The 20,000-nt window shown below is 34.2% G+C and overlaps 1 protein-coding gene across 8 annotated transcripts in view; it reads right to left on the bottom strand.

The window, feature by feature from the left end:
- LOC121865439 (oxidation resistance protein 1-like) overlaps positions 1–20,000 on the bottom strand; it is a 141,018-nt gene that overhangs the window by 26,144 nt on the left and 94,874 nt on the right. For 4 of the 8 annotated variants that reach the window (XM_042364865.1, XM_042364860.1, XM_042364862.1 and 1 more), the window contains 4 exons: positions 7,318–7,347; positions 6,742–6,904; positions 6,106–6,301; positions 4,283–4,363 (listed from right to left, as the gene is read on the bottom strand). In XM_042364865.1, the coding sequence (XP_042220799.1) occupies positions 4,283–4,363; positions 6,106–6,301; positions 6,742–6,904; positions 7,318–7,347 (470 nt within the window). The remainder of the gene's footprint in view (positions 1–4,282; positions 4,364–6,105; positions 6,302–6,741; positions 6,905–7,317; positions 7,348–20,000) is intronic. The other 4 variants (XM_042364861.1, XM_042364863.1, XM_042364864.1 and 1 more) reach the window with 3 other exon arrangements.

Here is a 20,000-nt window from a genome sequence, read left to right as displayed (position 1 = left end):
AGACAGTATTTCCAGAAACTAATAACATATTCAAACTGGTTAATTACATGCTTTTCTTGGAAATTTTTTCATAATAGTATCCACTTGATGGTTCACAGATACTTTACCGTATACCAGGGAAAGAGTACAATACTTATTATACAATGAATTATGGCAGAAAAGAGACAGTTCTTTTTGGGGTAAAGCTGTGTCATCATCATTTTTATTACTGTTGCACAGCCATTCACCAAATTTATTTGAGTTAGCTGTGATCACCTGATGGCAGCTCTCCAAACTTCAGTATCTTTTGTCCCTCCTCCCCTCCGCATTCAGTCATGCATCTCTTGACCCAATTAGTTCAATCCATTCTCCCCACATGCCTCAAACTATCTCAGCCTACCTATACCCAAAACCCAGTTACCCTCTTTGCTCTTCATGTCACATTACACATCTATCTCAGCCTTGTCATTTCAACTTACTCAAGCCTATGTATGTAAATTTTTTTAACTGTGAGTTATGAAATGAAAAACAATGCATGAATCAACCATTTGCTTGGAAAAACAAGAGTAAAAAGCTTCTGATGCAGGGGAAGAATTTGTAGCATTTATAAATTTAGACAACGATGATGAAAGCATAGTGTAGATGGAAAACTGATGTGGGAGATAATAAAATGTAATGGGTAAATGGAAAATGGCTGAATGCTGTCCAGAGAATTCTTAGGGAGTGGGTAATGTACTACAGTTTGTTACAATAAGTAAAATAAGTTCCCAGTGAAAGTAGGACTACACTAAAAATGTACAATGTTACAGTGGTTACTCAATATTTTCATGGCTTGGATAGTAAAGAAATGGCACAGGTTCAGAAACATTCTCGAGCGAGTGCATTTCCAGAAATTGCCATCAGTGCATAATAGAGATGTAACCAACCACTCAAGTGGCTAACAGGCTGATCAGTGACAGACATTAATGTCAAAGTCAAATCACTACAAAGATTGGTCTGGTTAAGTTAAAATGATAAGGTTAGAATTACTCAAACTTGTTGTACTGTACTAAACTTATTCAAATGTTGTATGCTACGAGCATAATTATCTAAATTTCCATAAAATTCTAAATTTGATTAAGATTATTCTATTTATAATTTTACATATTGACTATTACACACATACCCGGAACAGCATTTTAAGTACACCCTGAACACAATACAGTATTCACATAATTACCTGTGGAAATGGTTTGATGGATTTATTCTTCAACTGCACTGGTGGAAAAAGCATTCCTATCATGTCCACTTGCTCCAAGAAAATTCACTTTAAAAAATTTTGCAGGACATTTTTTAATGCCAGATATAGTTTATTTATACTTGATATTTATAAACAAAAAATCTGAACAGAACACTGCTTAAGATATAGAAGAGATATTTAGTCTCTTAAAACTACTTGACTTCTGTCAATGTTTTCCCAATTGTTCAGCGGTTTAAACTATTTCTTAATCAGAGTTGATGTTATTCTGACTGCTGGCGTTCAAAATATTCAACGGCTCTCCTCACTTGATCATCATACTTCTGTAGAATTGTGATAACTTGTCGCCATTTTTGTAAATCTTCTTGAATTACAGACCCTGTTAAGTCCTTTGCCATTTTTGCAAGACTTGCCTCTGATCCAATAAGAATAATTCCTTCCACAAGGGATTCCACCATCTTCAGAAATTCCTTGTCAAAAGATGGGCCTTTATCTGGAAACTTGAAGTATAAATCATCTTCACCAGTTTCTCCAATATTTTTTTCTTGCTCAGAACAAGGTGACTCACATTTGTGTTCTCCTTTTGATTTCTTTACCTCCAAGTGAAACCTGAGCCTATGGGCAAGGTCAGTAAGTGCCACAAGATGTGTATTGGCATGCACTAACTTTTGTCTAACTTCCTCCAAGTGATGTTCATGCTTATCAACATCTTCTTTCAGAGGATCAGAAATGCGAATGCTCTTGTCACTCATTGCTCCTTTTGAAAATTGTCTCCAAATTATGTTGTACTGTATGTAATTTCTGATGAAAAGATTTCTATGCACCAATAGGATTAATGTATAATAATTCAGAAAACTGATCAATTAAATGTAAAGGCCCAGAAATGATGCTGATTCAGCCTTACTGTATTCTACTGACGACACAACACTCACTGTGACACAGGATGTAATTATCTCTCAACTCCTAAAACTCAACCAATCTGGCAGCATAAACAAGATAACAAGTGGTTTCCACTCGAATACTGTACATTAGTACCAGTAATTTTTAAAACTATCTGGGATAACATAAAACTATGCAGAGAGACACTCTATACAGTACAGTACTCACTTAATATAGTGCATGCATTTATCATTTATCAAACATGAAAAAAATTAACTTTGTTTATTTAAAAAATATTGTACTGTACTAAATCTGAACTAGTGAGGAACTATACATACAATCTTAATTTCTGACAGTCACTTATCTGGAATTAACACATCAAACTAATCCATACTTACATACATACATACTTAGCGGACACCCTCAAGACTTATAGCATGTAGCTTACTCACTCGAGTAATATTTGTAACTTACCTATCATAAATTTCATATTCTCTTCTAACCTGAGATAAGTCCTATGACATAATTATATGCATCACATTATTTTCTAACCTCACAGAAAACTATAACTTGTTTATATGTACAGTACTAGCTCACACAAACACAATCTCTCTCTCTGTTTTACACGCACACATGTGCACTTGCACACACCCACACATATACTTCTCTCAGTTCGTTGCACCTTTTCCATCCCATCCATTCTTTCTAGTTAGGATTAGGATTAAAATCTGGTCCTGTACCATTCCTTCAAAGTGGAAATAGAATTTTTTCCTATCCTCTCTATTTAGAATATACTGTAATCTTGTTTCATCCCATCTAGATGGAGATGGAAAAGATCAGAATTTATTTTTTATTTATTTTTTTAATAATGACTGTGAACCAATACTCTACCTGTTGTTTTCTTTTTTTTATTGTTATTAAATGCACTACTACTTAGCCCTTAACCCCACTCCAAATCATCCCTTTACCATCAAGACGCATATGTAAGAAAAATCCAATTAAAAAGGGTTTTAATAATACAATGCATCAAAAATTTAAGAAAAAGTCATAAGAATATTTCTAACTTCTAAACTGTATAGAAAATATACATAATGGTCTCTAGGTACTGTTACATGCTAGACATAAATGTGGAAAAATCTTTTAAATAAAATAAGAGAATTATTGTGCTACTGGCTCCTGCCACACTGCCACACTACACTACCTCATTAGTCTGAAGAAAAAAAAATATGTGATGGAAATCTGCAACACAGCTGACCAAAGCACTATCTCTAAATGAGGAATTTTCAGCATTCTAAGGTGAGTAAAATTACAAACCAGATGTGCAATGTCTAGATCAGCCATGTGGAATAGGATGCATTTAAAAGGTTCGACATAGTGCTTACCTCTAAATTCTACAGTTTCAGTGTCAAATATGTCAAAAAAAGCACTATCTAAGAACTACGTTGTTTCATTCACTAGAAATGAGAAATTTCTCCTATGAGTTGCATATCCAGAATCACTGTAGGTTGCTCAGTGGTGAAAAACCTGATTCCAACCAGGCAGATGCTACATATTGAATTGCAAATGATGCTGATGAATTTTAAATGATATCAGTGTTTACAACATATACTATAAGAGTTGGATTTAATTACCTAGATACAAATCTTGGTAACCACTACCCAAATAGCAAGGAAACACTGTAATCAAAAAGAAAACAAACAATCAATATGGAGCCATCTTCTGTGAAATCTTCTAAACTAAATATTATGGTATCAGCTGTTATTAACCCTTCGAGAATTATATGGATAAATTAAAAAGAAATATTTAACTTTTGTAACTTGTTAAGCTCTATCAGAAAATACTGCAATATCAGAACAGCTATTCTTTTTTTTACTGTGCTAGAGGTAAAGTAAGTGAATAAAAAGAGAAAATAAATAATTTCATAAACATTTTTACACCAACGCTACATCCTCTCCAGTGTGTTTAAAGCGGAACTAAAATAACTAAAGGATAGATGACTACTCTAATCACTTGTTTTTCTTTGTATTGTATATAATTTACACATTATTACAATTAATTTTAACTACTTTGCTTAAATACCTAAAGCAGCTGATTTCATAATATTCTGAGGTAAATCTACCACTGAGCAGTACAGGGAATGGAGGGGGTGGGTGGGTTGGAGGTTTAGTGTCAACAACGAGAGCCCACCTCTGGGTTTTCCGATTCCGTGGAGATGGTCATCTGACTCTTCATCAATGAATAGAGCTTAACATAAGGGGCTTTTATTTTCTGCGAGTTGTTCGTGGTGGGTTGTTGGATGGATTCAAATTGGCAGCATGGAAAGATTTATAAATAATTTAGTTGCTAGAATAATGTGAAATTCCGAGACTGATGAATGAGTGGATTAACCCTTGACATGCAAACTCACAGCAGGACAGATAATCCACTGAGACCACACAGTATGCAGGTGGTGCTAGAGCCATGTTGGTCAAACTTAAAGCTACTCTTACTGTGCACTTATTACCATTTGCTATGAAAATTATTAGAAGCATCTTAGTTTTTATCAACAACTGGAAGTCAGTCATAAAATTCACCCAGATATGAACAGTAACAAAACTGAAATTAAATTGAATATAAATGTGGGAAGTAATGTAAAATAATAATAAGCTATATACACTGTTACAGAACTGTGTTATGTCCCATCATTGGACCCATTGAAGCCAAATCTCAGAATCAAGCATTTGATGAAAAAATTGAAGCATTTTGCCCTAATGAAATTAAGTACAAGAATTACACAAACAGCTGCAGTAGTACAGTATATGAAAAATAAAGGCTGTGAGGCAAGTAGATGCAAATTTATCTACAATTAGTAACTGGTATAACAAAAATCTTCTTAATATATTTTCTGCATTTTCAGAGCTCGAATATTTTAACATTTACAGATATAAATTTTGTCATTTAATAATTCCCCTATGACAAAATGGATGCATGACAAAAAATATTCAAGAAAGGACAAATCTATGAAAATTTATGAAAATTACAAAAATTGAAAACAATTTCTTCATTTAATGACCAGTCCATATGCATATGCAGAGAATAAAATTAATCAGGGTTTTAAGCCCTGAAATGCTTTGGAAAGATATGCAAAAAAGCTGAGGTTAGTACGGCAAAAGCTGGTAAATTGGCAGATAGAAAAAGTGTCACATGGAAGAGCAAAAACACACTGAAATTCAAAGGAAAACATTATAAAGAATTTTGATACACTTAAAATCTTTTATATCGTAGATTTGCTATAATAAATAATTAAGAGTCATAATCATAGGTCTCTTAAATTTAGGGAATTACTATAAAGTAAAACTTATATTGTAGTACATACGGTATAACACTGTAATAGTCTCAATCAAAATCAACATAATGTACCATAAAATAAAGTAAAAATGTCCATTAATGAGAGATTTATTCTCATCACAGACCTTTCTGTGTACAAGACTGATTGCAAGTTATAACTTTGTAAAGAAGGTTCCAATGAATTAGTGCTCTCATTGTTTGTATAAAACTTACAGAAAATGGTAAGAATATTTGTAAGAGAGTGCATGAAGTAGGCTAATGAAAAATATCAGACAGGAAAGATTTGGTATTTGAAATGCTCCTACAAGTTAAGAAAATACTGAATGATGGAGAATTCAGAATACATAAAAATGCCAAGCTTGCATCATCATGCTATATCTTTTCACTTCTCACATAAAAGGAAACATATTCAATGTTACTTTGTTTTGATATGTATAACTTAATTCATCAGAAAGTCATTTACAGACATAAGAAACTAATGACATAACAAAAATAATTTACCCCCCAAAAATCTTACAATAATTTCACATACAGGTTGTGTATTTTAAACACTTTAAATCACTGAGCAAGCCAATAATTATGTATTCAATGAATTTCCATTGTTCAGTACTATCTTTCATACTGTACTACCTTCCAGTTAAGATGAAATGCAACCTTACAATACACATCCCCAACTGACGTACCTCCCATGATTCTTTGGTCATTTCCGTCAGCTCCCCTCCTAATCTGTCTTCATTTTCTCCTTCATGCTCCTCATCAGCCCAGAGTTCAGTATCCTCCTCTACTAGGACAAAACCTTTTGTTGCAACTTCATCCTCATTCAGCTCTCCATAAATATCATGAGCCCACAACTGGAAGAAGTTGAATAACTCATCTGATCTGAAAAGACAAAGATTGGTTGAATTAGTGTGTGCTGAGGAAGGTAGAAAACATAGGGAACAAATGGAAAATTGCTGAAAACTGTTAATTTTTCATAGGGAAGAGGGAAACTGTTTCCCAGTGACAGTAGATTTACATCAAGGATAAATCAGTTGGAAAGAAGGTAATAAGTGTAATTTCAAAACACATATCATCAATCATTTAATGAAGTACAATTGCAATGTTTTCAGAGCTATTTTAACATTTCAGTTTTCTGATCAACTACAGTATTGTACTGAGAAGACTATTAATATCTGTAAGCATAGTAAGTAGGTTACTGCCACCTTATGGAAGGGGTAAGGAGTGTGAAGGACCACCTGGAGCCACCAGTGATCAGTATGAGAAAAAATATGGGTAGTTAATTTTACCTGGAAATTAAGCCAAACCTGGGTATGCATTACCTATTTCTTGGAATACTGAACCAGTATTCTGGTCTCATCCTCTTCTTTCCATAAGACATCACAGGAGTGGACTTTGGGATACGTTTGCCAGCTGGTTTACCCATCCTGAGACACAAATATAGTGGAGGGTCCTCACATGATGTAGCTGGCTTTGGGATTAATTCTGTAAAAGAAAAGAAAAGCCAATTATGAAGTAATTCTAAAAAGAAAAACAGATCTTAATGTATCATGTACATTTCAACATACAGGATTCTCTGTTGACATAAATTAAAAAATGGTGGTATTTTGATGTAAGCAACAAATTTGTGCAGATGCCACCCTATTGAGCTTCACTATCCTACGAGTGCACAAGTCCCAAAAGTGTAGATTAGCTGAAATCTGTGCTGTGAGAAAAGCAACCACTTCATGCTAGGGTAAAAAAATGCTTCTAAAACATAAAATTTGCATGGGAATAGGTGATAGGTGCATATATAAAAACAGGGATAGAGGACACCATCTGAAACCAAAGCAATAGGGGTTGGAGTCCATGTTTCATGAAGTGGGAAGCAGTGAGCCCTACAAATAAGCTTCTGGTACCTTTCAAAGTGTCCTCCTTGATGCCTAAATCTTTCAGTAGAAGAAAGTTTACATTAGTCTTTAAAACGTTTTAGAACAAGTAAAAATTACATGTTAACTCACACATACAAATAACACTAATCAATCACTCATAACAATATGATATTTACCTTTCTTACACACTCTTCACTCATAGAATGAAATCACATTTAAAATAAAAACAAACTGCAAAACATCCTCTTACATTGATGCATGTACAACCTACACATGCAACATTTTATGAAGTCAAATACAGTAAAGGCCTCTGTACAAAAGGTCAACAAACCACAAAATCAATGTAATGTTCAGAAATTCTAATTGTGACTCATTAATTATTTACCCGTGTACAAGGACCAAGTAAAAATACTCTCCTGGTTACAAATTAGCAAGGCAGAATCTGTTTTAATAAGTGCAGATCTAGCACCATTTTCTTTCGAGATATGTATTTCACTTAACCTGAAATTTTTAAATCCTAATATTTGTTTCACGCCTAAAACAAAATGTGGTGTGTAAAGACTATGTTTGGTGATAAAATTATATAAATTAATAAGAGGAATATCTCTGCATGGAACACATTTCAAAACTGCTAGCAAATTTAAGTAAACTTAATAAATTCAATATACAGGAGAGTACAGTTAATTTATATGGATAAGATATGTAAAAGTATTTATGTACTATATTCTCTAAGATTTGAAATCCTAATTAATTAAAACAAACTGGAAAGGAAATCAATGGATCCATAAGTATTCACTTATTTAACCATAGTGTATTATGTAGGTAATCTTTGATTACCTCAGAGTTCTGATCCTACTTTGCTAGCTTAGAGGGAGCTTGAATATCCTACATATAATGCCCAGTTCCCACTCTGTAAAAGTGAGTTGGTGATAAGAAGGTAATCCAGTCATAAAACTGGCTTCAAATTTTCCTGATGGCAACTGGTGGCACCATCCCATCAAGTGTATCACAGCTAAATCATAAAGGCAGGGAATATGACTGTAAAACAGTGATGGTAATGAGTATACACAATCTTGCCTAAGCATTTCAGTCTCAAGACCAACCCATCCCGTCAACTTTTTCTTTTGTGACATTATTTTACCCGGTAGGCATCTTTTTGGTGCTTCTATAACACTCGAAAATCATATAGTGTACTGTATTGTATATCATCTTCACTGTTTCACACTAGTATTTTTGTGAATATCACATTAATTGTGTATAACATTTCCATGTGAAAATGTTTTAACTATGTTGAAGACAGCAATGCAAAATGTACATAGCTAATGAAGCTACATAAGAGAAGAGTGTGATTATCTGTATTACTTAATGAATACTGTACTGTATTGTATTCTGGAAATGATCCACCAGTTTCAGTAAGTGCTTGTTATATTGAGTCGCATATTTTTGTCTATTTTTGTAGAATTTTGTTTCAAACTGGTTATCCCAATCCGAAAACAGACACCAATGGAAAGAAGGTTGCAATGGTTTTCTCCGGCTTTCTTGGTCAAAGTGACATATAATTTACCATTGTTTGTACTGTATACCTGCAATGTCAATATACAATGTTTGTAAACATGTACAGTCTATGCACATTGCATACCTGCATTGACTACGTAAATGTTGAACCAATGGGAACTTGTTTGATAATTTTACCTCTATCTAATATCTATCTGCTAGTGTGGATCAGTGAGGGGAACTTATGGAGGGGGAGGGGGGGAACCATATGCAAGGCCTCCTTCCCAGAACAGTAAAAGTGATTTGTAATAAAACACTGTTAGCATAAGTCACTCATCCAGAAGCTCAAAAGTGTGCAGGATGCCTGAAACAATAATTTCTAATGTCAAAAAAGACCTTGCACATAATGAATTTTACCTGTCATCGATCCCATTAGTGGTCAACAAGAATAGATTAAAACATTCAGATACACCCCAGACCACATGGAATATCTGATAATGGAAAAGACCTTCCAATTAACCGAGTTTCGTGATCTCCGTTAACCGTTACAATTGGTACAGTGCGCTTCCAGGAAGGAGAGACTTCCGGGTAATGAAAGAACTCTCTCAAAGCCAGGGGGGAGGGGGGAGCGACCTCTCTCATCCCCAGAATTTTCCGGGTAACAGAAAAATGTTCTCGGAAGCTCCAGAATGATGCATCATTTCATCACTCACAGTAGGAAAAAAAATCCCTCATCCCCGGAATTTTACGGGTAAAGGAAAAATTTTCTCAGAAGTTCCAGAGTGATGCATTATTTCATCTCTCAAAGCCAGAAAAAACCCTCATCCCCAGGATTTTCCAGGTAACGGAAAAATTTTCTCGTAAGTTTCAGAAATTGCGCATTACATCCTCTCAAACCAGGATAAATATCCCCCATCCCTGGAATTTTTTAAGGTACCGGAAAATTTTTCTTCAAATTTCAGGAAAATGCTCCTCGTTTCCATCTCAAAAACCTGAAAAAAAAAAAAAAAACAATAAATAAAAAAAAAAAAAAAAAAACTCCCCCCATCCCCAGAATTTTCTGAGTACTGATTTTCTCGGAATTTTCCAGAAAATGTGCCCCTTGGAAAATCAGTCCCAAAGCCGGAATTTTCCGGAAAACTCCGGCTTTGGGAGCGATTTTCCGAGAAAATTTAAATTCCGGCTATCGGAAAGTTCCGGGTTTGAGGGATTCCAGCTAATGGAGATATTACTGTAGATCCTACAGTATTAGTACCGATAGGCTGTAGTAATGGATTGAAAAAATGTCTATTAATAGGAGGGATCTGCTAAATAGATGTTTTTTCTGACACTATTATATATTTATTTATTTATTTTTGGTCTAATCTGCCACGGTACCGAATATTTTTGTTCTTATTTGTTATGAATATCAAAATAGAAAAGATTTTTGCTGAATACTGTATTATTATTTAATTCCATATTATTTCAATTTTATTAACCCCTTGCTAAGTAATGGATAATTCAGGATCATTATGGTACAAAATTCAACTTTCTAGCTCAATTAGAACAGATATTATGAATAACAGTTTATATACTAGAGTAAATAATTTCACTCGTGCCCATAGTCTAAATGTACCATAATGGGAGTGTTTGTCTTTGGGGGATGAGATGATGATATGCATAGTTTAGAAAAGAGATGAGTTGCCTAGTTTACTCTCTCTTAGACTCTCGGAAAACTTTCCCCAGTACCCAGAATCATTCCAGGAATGTGCGATAGTGTCTGTCTGTGCGAAATGCGTAGTTTAGCCTCTCAGGCACTTTCCCCAGTATTCAGAAAAATTCCGGGAGAAGTGAGAATTTTTCCGGGTTTGAGAGAGTTGTCTTGTGACCCGGAAATCTCTCTTCCCCAGAAGAGCTCTGCACCAATTGTTGTGGATAATGGGGACACAACTGTACTAAGATAAAGCACAGTCCACAATAACAGATGCCTGATATAAAGACTGAGGGGGTGTTGCATCGCTTTGTGTGATGCTATGACAAGGCGACCACAAAACTACAGTACTAATTCCCAGTTGAGTGACAGTTCCATTTACTCAATCGTGTTACATCGAAATCGCATGTTACAATACTTTCTTTCTGTTCACTCAAAATCTGAACCCTCCTAATAAAATCCTGGATCTGCCCCTGCAAAGTGTGTTATGTGCAAAGAATAAGTCTGAACATAAGCAGGACCAAAAAATAGAACATTAAGAGTTAAAGAATTATGATTAGGTTATGTTCAGTGTATAAAAACCTAAATGTCATCAAGTTGTTTAATCACTGTCTGGATGTCACATGGGACAGTGACAGGAAATTAGAATATAGCCCAACCTCATTATAGTTCTTTTTATCAAAAACAAATTCACTTTTTATATTGGATGAAAGATGTTAGTGACATTTTGGAATCAGTCCCCCTTATTCCTTCAGTTCCTACGGGGAAAATGTCCTTGGTATTAGTGTTTCAGTATTTGTTCATATCTTTTAGTACTTATGTATATGTAATCCAAACAAAAACAGGGTTCCCCTCTATTACAATTACAGTTTCTATGGTATACAACAATATAGACTTCCAAACATACAATGTTCATCATCAAAAAATTTCAAATATATTTTAAATCTACACTAAAATTTTAACACATTCTAGATGAATTAATATCCTCAGTTTGGTAAAAGAATGTATTTTATCAATACACAGTAATGATCCTTTTTTTTTGTGATAGTGTCTCGGTGAGCAGGAGGACATCATCTTGACCATGAATGGTGTAACTGCCTACCTGTCTCTCCAAAACCGAGTGCGTGTTAAATGATGACTATCGCCAGGGCAATAGAAAACCATATATTGTATATTATATAATGAGAAGGAAAAAAATAAAGAATTCGATTTATACAGTATGAACCACTTGATAAACCTGATCCTGTGAACATTCCTGCCATGCAGAGGCTGTGGAAACCTGGATACTGTGGCTGGCAAAACAGGTACAGTAATAAATTATAAAACTGGGATACTGTACATGAAAATGTGAGAGATAAACTCGTGGTTGGCGAGGGATTACTGTATTAATGTAAGGTAAAGTACCAAGAGTACCTATAATGTTAATGCAGCCCAAGAACCATTCTCACTTTATTAAAATTATTCACCCAAATACTGACTTAAATATATTATGACAGTTTTCACACACATTCTTTTTCAGTAATGCACATAAAAATGCTATAAATCAATATTTGTGCTCAAATATATATCTCAGCCTTCAACATTCTTTTTGTTCTTAGGTTAGTTGATACATCTTACAACAGCACGATACAATTTCAAGAGCAAAAACAACTTGTGCACTATGCATCACAAACATTAATACTTAATCAGAATAACATTCATAAGATCTTAAAATTACATCACACAGGACCCAATTAAACCCCCAAAAAAAAACACTGATTTCATTTTAAGAATTTACCTTAAAAGTTATTAACACCAAGCAAAGGATTGAAGTCATATTCAGGCACACAGCATTAGGCAATATACCAGCAGTGAATAACTACTAACTTAATGCACAATAAATATGATCTATGGCAGTTAATGTTAAAAACACAAGCCTTTAAGGTCAGGGACAACTGCCAATAGTAATGTTATCAGGAAGAATATCTTTCTGAACATAAGCTCTATTTATAAAATTAACTTGTACACAACTGAGTTGACATGTGTTTTATGGAGTGAAATGACACATTAATCATTGGCTGCTAACTCTAAATATGCACTTTTGACAGTGTAATTTTTCACGAAAATAATAGCATCGTAAAACAAGACGACAGCTGTCAACACGTCATCCCCCTCTCCTCCCCTTCCTCACAGCCAGGGTGAAGGCAGTTTATGCTTAAAATTTTTATCTTATAAAATATAGCAGACTAGACTTAGCAGAATATAAATTACATTGCTGGAATCCTTGTAATATACTGTATTGATTAATTTGAGTATAAACATCACATACTGTAGTTTAATTTAAGTTGCTAGCAGTTGAAGGTGCTTTAGAGACACAGGAGGTGTATAATTAGTGGGTCAGAGGTGTATAGTTGAATAATTATTACCTGACCTCGGTTGGTCTGACAAAACGGATAATCCAGCAAGGCTTTGGAACCAAGGGTGCCGAAAAATCAGTGGTGTACCTGTACAGTACTGGCAATTGATGTCACTCAGAGGATAATTATGAGAAAGGGAGGAGCTGTTTATGTAATATAAAACTACTTTTTGTACAATACCTATGTGTTACTGTATTTTTTGTGTATTATGTACAATGTTTAGTGTATATTAAAACTCTTTTGGAACAATTTATGCATATTTTTGGCATCCACAACCTAATTAATTATTTCCATTCAAATCAATTAAACTATAATTCACAATTTGATAATTAACAATGTCGTCTGGTACTTAACCTGAGAACTATTATGAGAAATGCAAAAAAAATTATTTTCAGATGTTTTTTATAATGTACATCCCATAAATACAAATAAGCAATCATTGCAATGGGGCTAGAAGACACAACAGATCATATTTTTAGTGCATCAGTTACTGACTCAGTGTGTGTTTACTGAATATAGGCTTTAAATATATGAGGAAAGGGACATCATTCATTTAGGGAAATCTATGAAGTTAAAATCCACACAACAATACAACAAAACAAGTAATACAGTACACCACTGTGACACAAACCAACCACAAAGATTCTTTAGAGAAACCATGACTGCATTACTAAATATACATTCTGAGACAAAATCTTGAATTTCTGAAGATGTATATATTCAAAGTTAAGCAAAACGATGTCTTTAATTTGATAATTGCAGGGCATGAGTTTTCAAACATTGCACCATAATATGCACTATAAGAATGACATATCTTTTCTCTTTTCAATACTAAAAAATAAATGCTGTAAGACATGTATTTATTCACAAGGTTCAGTCCTATCATCTTTATGTTTATCAATTACTTGATGTTCAGTCATTCACATTTTCTTTTTTTTTTAAAGCAAGTTGTATCAACTGGTGTAATATAAATGTCAGAGCAACACAATGTTAAATAAATTATCCCGTATATAAAGAAAGGTGGTTTAAACTACTGTACACTGTTTTCTGATATACTGTACTATACTGTACTGTACTGTACATAGATCAGCATATTTATAATTTCGGGTACAGTACAGGTATCCCTCACTCTACGAGCGTACGATAGGAAAATTCGGCACGCGTGACACAGCCAGAGTCTATGCAAATGGCGACTGTGTTAAACTTTTATTTAGCTTTTCCTTAATTGTTTTAGCTCATATTTTCATCTAGATAGTATTTTATTAATGTTTTTAATGTGTTAGGTAGTAAATTACAGTAGTTGTGTACTAATTCTTTTTTTTTTTTGGTATGATATCGTGGTTTTTTTGTCAATGGAGAACGGAACCCTATTTATCCAATAGTACAGCATGCCCTTAAAATTCGCGGGGGGTTAGATTCTCAAAATGGCCGCGAATAACATTTGCTGACCAGGGGGGGAGGGGTACATTTTTACTCATGTGCAAAGAAATATACAGTATACTGGAAATACAGTACTGTATTCCATTTATGTGTTTGCCCTTAGGACAATTATATCTTTTACCTGTATTCTATACATGTGTGTGTGTGTGTGTGTGTGTGTGTGTGTGTGTGTGTGTGTGTAGATATACATACAAATTAATAATAATGGGCAAATCCTCTCACAAATAATCTTGTTTCTGATTATTTGTGAGAGATGATGTATTTATTTGTATGTGTTTTATGTGTCTATATATATATATATATATATATATATATATATATATATATATATATATATATATATATACACACACACACACAAGACAGGTAAAAGATATTACTGTCTCTAGAACGAATGGCTCCCTGTTCTGGCCGAGAAAATGTCAGCAATTTTAAAACTACCCTTAGACATTCATGGGTACATCCAGGGTGTCATCCGTGAATAGTCGAGGTCCATGAATTGAAATTCAGCGAATTGTCAGGACATGCAAATGTTCTTTTATTCGCTATACAGAAATTCACTTCACAAATGGTTGTCAGGAACCTAAGCCATTCGTATAGTGAGGGATACCTGTACTGTACTGTACTGTATTTGAAATTAAGCTGCCCATTTCTGTTTTTATCAAAGAATGATGATGGTAACCAAAACAAAGAGAAAAAATAAAACATTGCTCATGCAACTTGAAATACAACCTGTTAAGGCAAAAAAAAAAAAAAAAATAATAATATTAAGAATAATAATACAAAAAAATTAATAAAAAAAAAAAAAATCTTGAAATCCCATCTTATAACTGTGCCTGGACTGGTTGACTCAAGTACTACCAGCCATGTCTTCTGGTTAAAAACCCATCATAAGCCTTGAAATTGGTAGCTGGAACCAATCTATAAATTGCTGTAAAACAATGATACAGTACAGTATAGTACAGTAGAGTACAGTACAGTAGAGTAGAGTAGAGTACAGTACAGTACAGTACAGTACAACAAACATCAATACAGTATATGTATTTTGGAAACCTTTAAAAATTAGATTATGTCAAAGCTGCTCAAGCAGATTGTACAAAAGTGGATGATTTTGATACTGTTTATGCTGACTCTTCCAGTATAACATAAACATGCAACCAACCTAAGGCATATATATATAAAACACTTTCCAGAATTATACTGATACTGTAAATGGTAAAATTTCTAAGAGACCCAATACAATACTATTTATATTGTGAATGTACAATCACAAGCTGGAAAACTACCAAGATCAGATTGGAGTCAACCTGGTAATAGAAATCTTCATCATGCCACTCATACCATTAGCCAGCAGGCATTGGGATTAACTGACAACACTTGACAGGCAAGGAAAAATTCCCAATACTGGTTCTGTGACTTAGTTGAAGAATTGGCTGATATGAAATGATGATTTAAAAACTGATCTTGGATTGGGTCAATAAACTACCCTTTGGCATTATACTTAACAACAGAAGAACAACTGTAGAGGAAGAGAGATCCACCAATAAGACTAAGAAGGCCAAATTATTAAGAAGAGAGCAACTGCTAAAACAGTCCTCCCCAGACTAATGTGCAAGCACAAGCTTGCAACTAACTCAAGTGCTGGAACTTTCCAGATAGGGAAGGGCCCTGGCAATCTATCAAACACATTTCTGTAAATAAGGCATCACAAAAGGTTGACTCTCTGGACAAGAAATAAAATTAAGGATAGTCAGATTCGAGGTCACACTGTTCCTTATACAGTGGGGTATGCTATAACGAACGGATCCTACTACGAATATTCCTATAACGAATGGTTTTACCTATAATATTGAGAATGCTATAACGAACGAAACTCCTACAACGAACATAATTTAATTTTTTTTTTCTAATTTATTGTTTTATTATTACAAATATTAATGATATTCTTTATTTCAGGGGTTTAGATGCATATTTATGCACTTTTTTACAATTTTTACAGTTTTATATTATATTTTTCAGTGTTAAGTGGTTGTATTTGGGGGCCTGGAACGGATTAATCCTATAACAAACGAATGCTATAACGAACAAGGTTCTAGAACCAATTAGATTCGTTATAGCATACCCCACTGTATTCTATTCTAAAATGCCAAGTGAATTTTCTCTAGGAGGGAGGGACTGGGGACACCAGGCTCCACAATACGGTTGCCCAACCACAACACTCTGGAACCTGTTTCCTTGTGTGTTCAGAAAGAAACTTCCATAAGTTATGGAATTCAATCCTATGGGAATGGTTAATGATTTACACGAGATAATATTGGTTAACAATGTTCAGAAACTTCCATTACATTTTCTACAGCCTCATCCTACGCTTTGTGAACTCCACTGGAGAGACTGACAAAATTCATTACCCTTAGGACACCCCATTAAGAACTAGTACTGCACCTGTACTTGGACACTGGCCTGAAATCAGACTCAGGCTTTGCATCATTACTTAGACCTCAGGATGACTCCACATCAGCTTTAAGTGCCTGACTTGGGATAGAAACAACAGCTCCACCTTCCTCTAGGGAGAATCCTCACTGGAAGAGATAGCTCTCGTCTCCAGAAATACAGAGGAATGAATGCTTCTGCTTCCTCATCCACTAAATGGAATTTACTGTCAGTGGCTACTTCCCAGCTAGATATAGGTGGTAGGTGATGTAAAATAAGCTCACCTAAAATGCAATTACCTATGAGCTGGTGAAGACACAAAGTTATGTGGTTGAATTGGCATGCACAAATGACAAAGCAGTTCAAACACCACCACCTTGAAGCTAACCCTTAATACTGCAAGTTGGTCAAAAGTGTGGAACACTGACTCACATCCTGGGTTGCACAAGTAATACCTCAATAATTCATTTGAAAAATATGCAGTGTCATGGTCTAAAAATCAAATCCTAAATGAGCAAAAGCCAATATCATGCTCACATATGAATAAATATTGTAATTCACTTTTAGTGTCACAGTACAAGAGCAAATGAGCAAGCAAGTCGTTATGACCAAATGAGAGCAATTACAAAAAAATTTCCTCATCGATCCCATCCTCAGTGCCTTATCTCGGTTATTAGTTCTAGGAGCAAGCCCACAACGAATAAGGAAAACACTGTAAGTAGCTCACACATAAAATGGGTTATTATATAATGGTACGAGTTAAACACTGTGAAGTTAGGGGCACAGTGTTGTGTTTGTCTCACATAACAATATGCTACTAAAACATTATAACTAAACACTCACACATGTACAAAATAATCATTATATCTCCAAAAAATTTGTATCAAGACAAACAACATCTTCACTTTATATAAAAATGAGGGAGTTAAAGTTATAAGAAAAAAGACCAGAGAAGGAATGACCACTTTGTGAAATAAATTTAGGAACTGAAGTTGAAATGATAAAAACAGTGTCTTAACTCAATCAATGATACAGATTACACACACATCCAATGACTGAAAACTCATTTGACTTTGTGTAATCCTTATATAAAGTTTTTCAACTTTTTTATAAGAAGTTTAAACATGCTAATGTAAGTTCTAATATAGAATGTTAATTCTATTGCGTTACCACACAAAGTTGCTAATAAAATCATCAAGGGTGTTAAGTTATAAAAACTCAAATATGATATTAAGTAGCAATAGCGATAAAATAAATATGACAAAAGAATTTTAATAATAATCAAAAATTATTCCTTTTTAAAATTATGCATTACATTACATATGTTTTGAATAACGATGATAGTTACTCTCTGTTAGATTTTGCATACATAATTAAACTTTTGAAATTCAGATCATGGCACCTCGCAACAACTAACAATTCAAATTAAGTAAAAAACAGAATAATATCAATAGAGGCAACATATGCAAAATTTTTCAACAAACAGGTTTAAAAGAAGCAGCATGAACTTACTGATTCTGAACATGTAGCGTATCTGATCAAAAGGTCATCGCTTAATTAATATCCACCTAGCCAGGTAACATCGATGAAGTTCATAAGTGACATGTAAAGGCAGAATAAAATTTTATCATGCTGTTTTAAGATGATACTATTGAACATTGTGTTCAGCGGCAAAAGCATTGGTGGTGATGCGTGAACACCTGCAACTCGTATTAAAGATGGGGAAAGTGTGGAGCTAGAACTAATTAAAAAAGAAAGATATATGCGCCATTGGTTTATTTAAAGGTGCAGACCCTCTGCTTGTTGTACGTGTATACTTTACATACGACTTTAAGAATATATTTTATAGCACACGGCTGTATATATATATATTTTGAATAAAAAAATGCATGTAAAGCAAGGAAATGTGTATATTGCTTGGCTGTGTTTATTAATCCATGATCATTTTAAAAATAATATATGGACAAAATACAACAGAGATTTCATAGCAATGCAGCATTATTTGACTTCTAATATTCGTTTTATATTTCTGAAAAAATAGAAGGATCAATCTTGATTCTATTTCCTTACAGACATACAAAAAGTAGCTTTTCTTCATCAGAATACACCAAAGTTCATGGTTTGACCCAGGTACACTTTCAGATGGCCTTTCAGGTCTAAATCTATTAATTTAGGGAATTTTGTTTTGAAATCAGCTTACCGTCAGATGAGGTTAGCTTGAAATATACAAGGAGGTTCGTGGTGCATTCAAAATTGATTGGAATCATGAGACCATTTCAACCCCATCCATCCTCCATATTGAAATGTCCAAATTCTGCACCAATTTCATAAATACAAGATATCTTATTGACAGTGAATTTGAAATAGAAACCCCTCCCCCTGTATTTGTCCTTTGATCAAACACAGTCCTGTCTCATAGCACCAGTGAAGCAATATTATCTGTCATATTTACAAAACCTATGGGGTTTCACTTCAAATTCACTCTCATTAATACAACATCTTAAATGTGTTGTAACATGGAAATTGAGAATCAACATTTCTTTGAGACAATTATTGGTTTAAGGTCCTCCAAGGTTTTATCATCATCTCATTTGTTCATTCCTTCTTTGTCTTCATTAAAGTGCTGCAAATTTGCAGCTATGATATAGGTGTGATTTTAAACATTGTTCTGTAAGAAGCCATTGTGCATGTGTGCAGTTAGTACAGAATTGACTTAACATCCTCAGAGCCGGAACAGGTTGGCAACAGGACGAGGACTATTATGAGATTTTTGATCCTTCATCATGAGTTTTTGAGACAGTCTCATTACAAGAAGAAAATGAGTTGGCATACGTTAATTTTGAGCATCCATTATGGTCAGTCTGAAGAATTCCAGACTTCATTCAGTCGCTTCCATGCTGGGAAATCTTCAGTATGGGTATACCCTGTTTATGGACTGAAAGTTTAGCATCGATATTTGGTACCAACACAACACCTCCGACACTTTTAATAATAAACCACCTAAAAGATGGAGTGGAGGTGGCGCCTATATATGCTATTATTACATCCATATACAGTCTCTCCTCGACATACGACTGGGTTCCCATCGACGACCAGGTAAATGAGTCAGCATAAAAAATATTACATGAAAATTAAAATGGGTGTCATCTTTTTCCTTGCGACGAAACTCTGTTTTAAACATGGCCAATTTTAAAGAATTTACAAACTGAAATTTCGTCAGCGTCAGTCACTGAATCAAAATATAATAATATATATATCTT

Source organism: Homarus americanus, unplaced genomic scaffold (genome assembly GCF_018991925.1).
Source record: "Homarus americanus isolate GMGI-L3 unplaced genomic scaffold, GMGI_Hamer_2.0 scaffold25483, whole genome shotgun sequence".
Taxonomy (NCBI): Eukaryota; Metazoa; Arthropoda; class Malacostraca; order Decapoda; family Nephropidae; genus Homarus; species Homarus americanus.
This window is presented reverse-complemented; position numbering and strand designations above follow the sequence as displayed.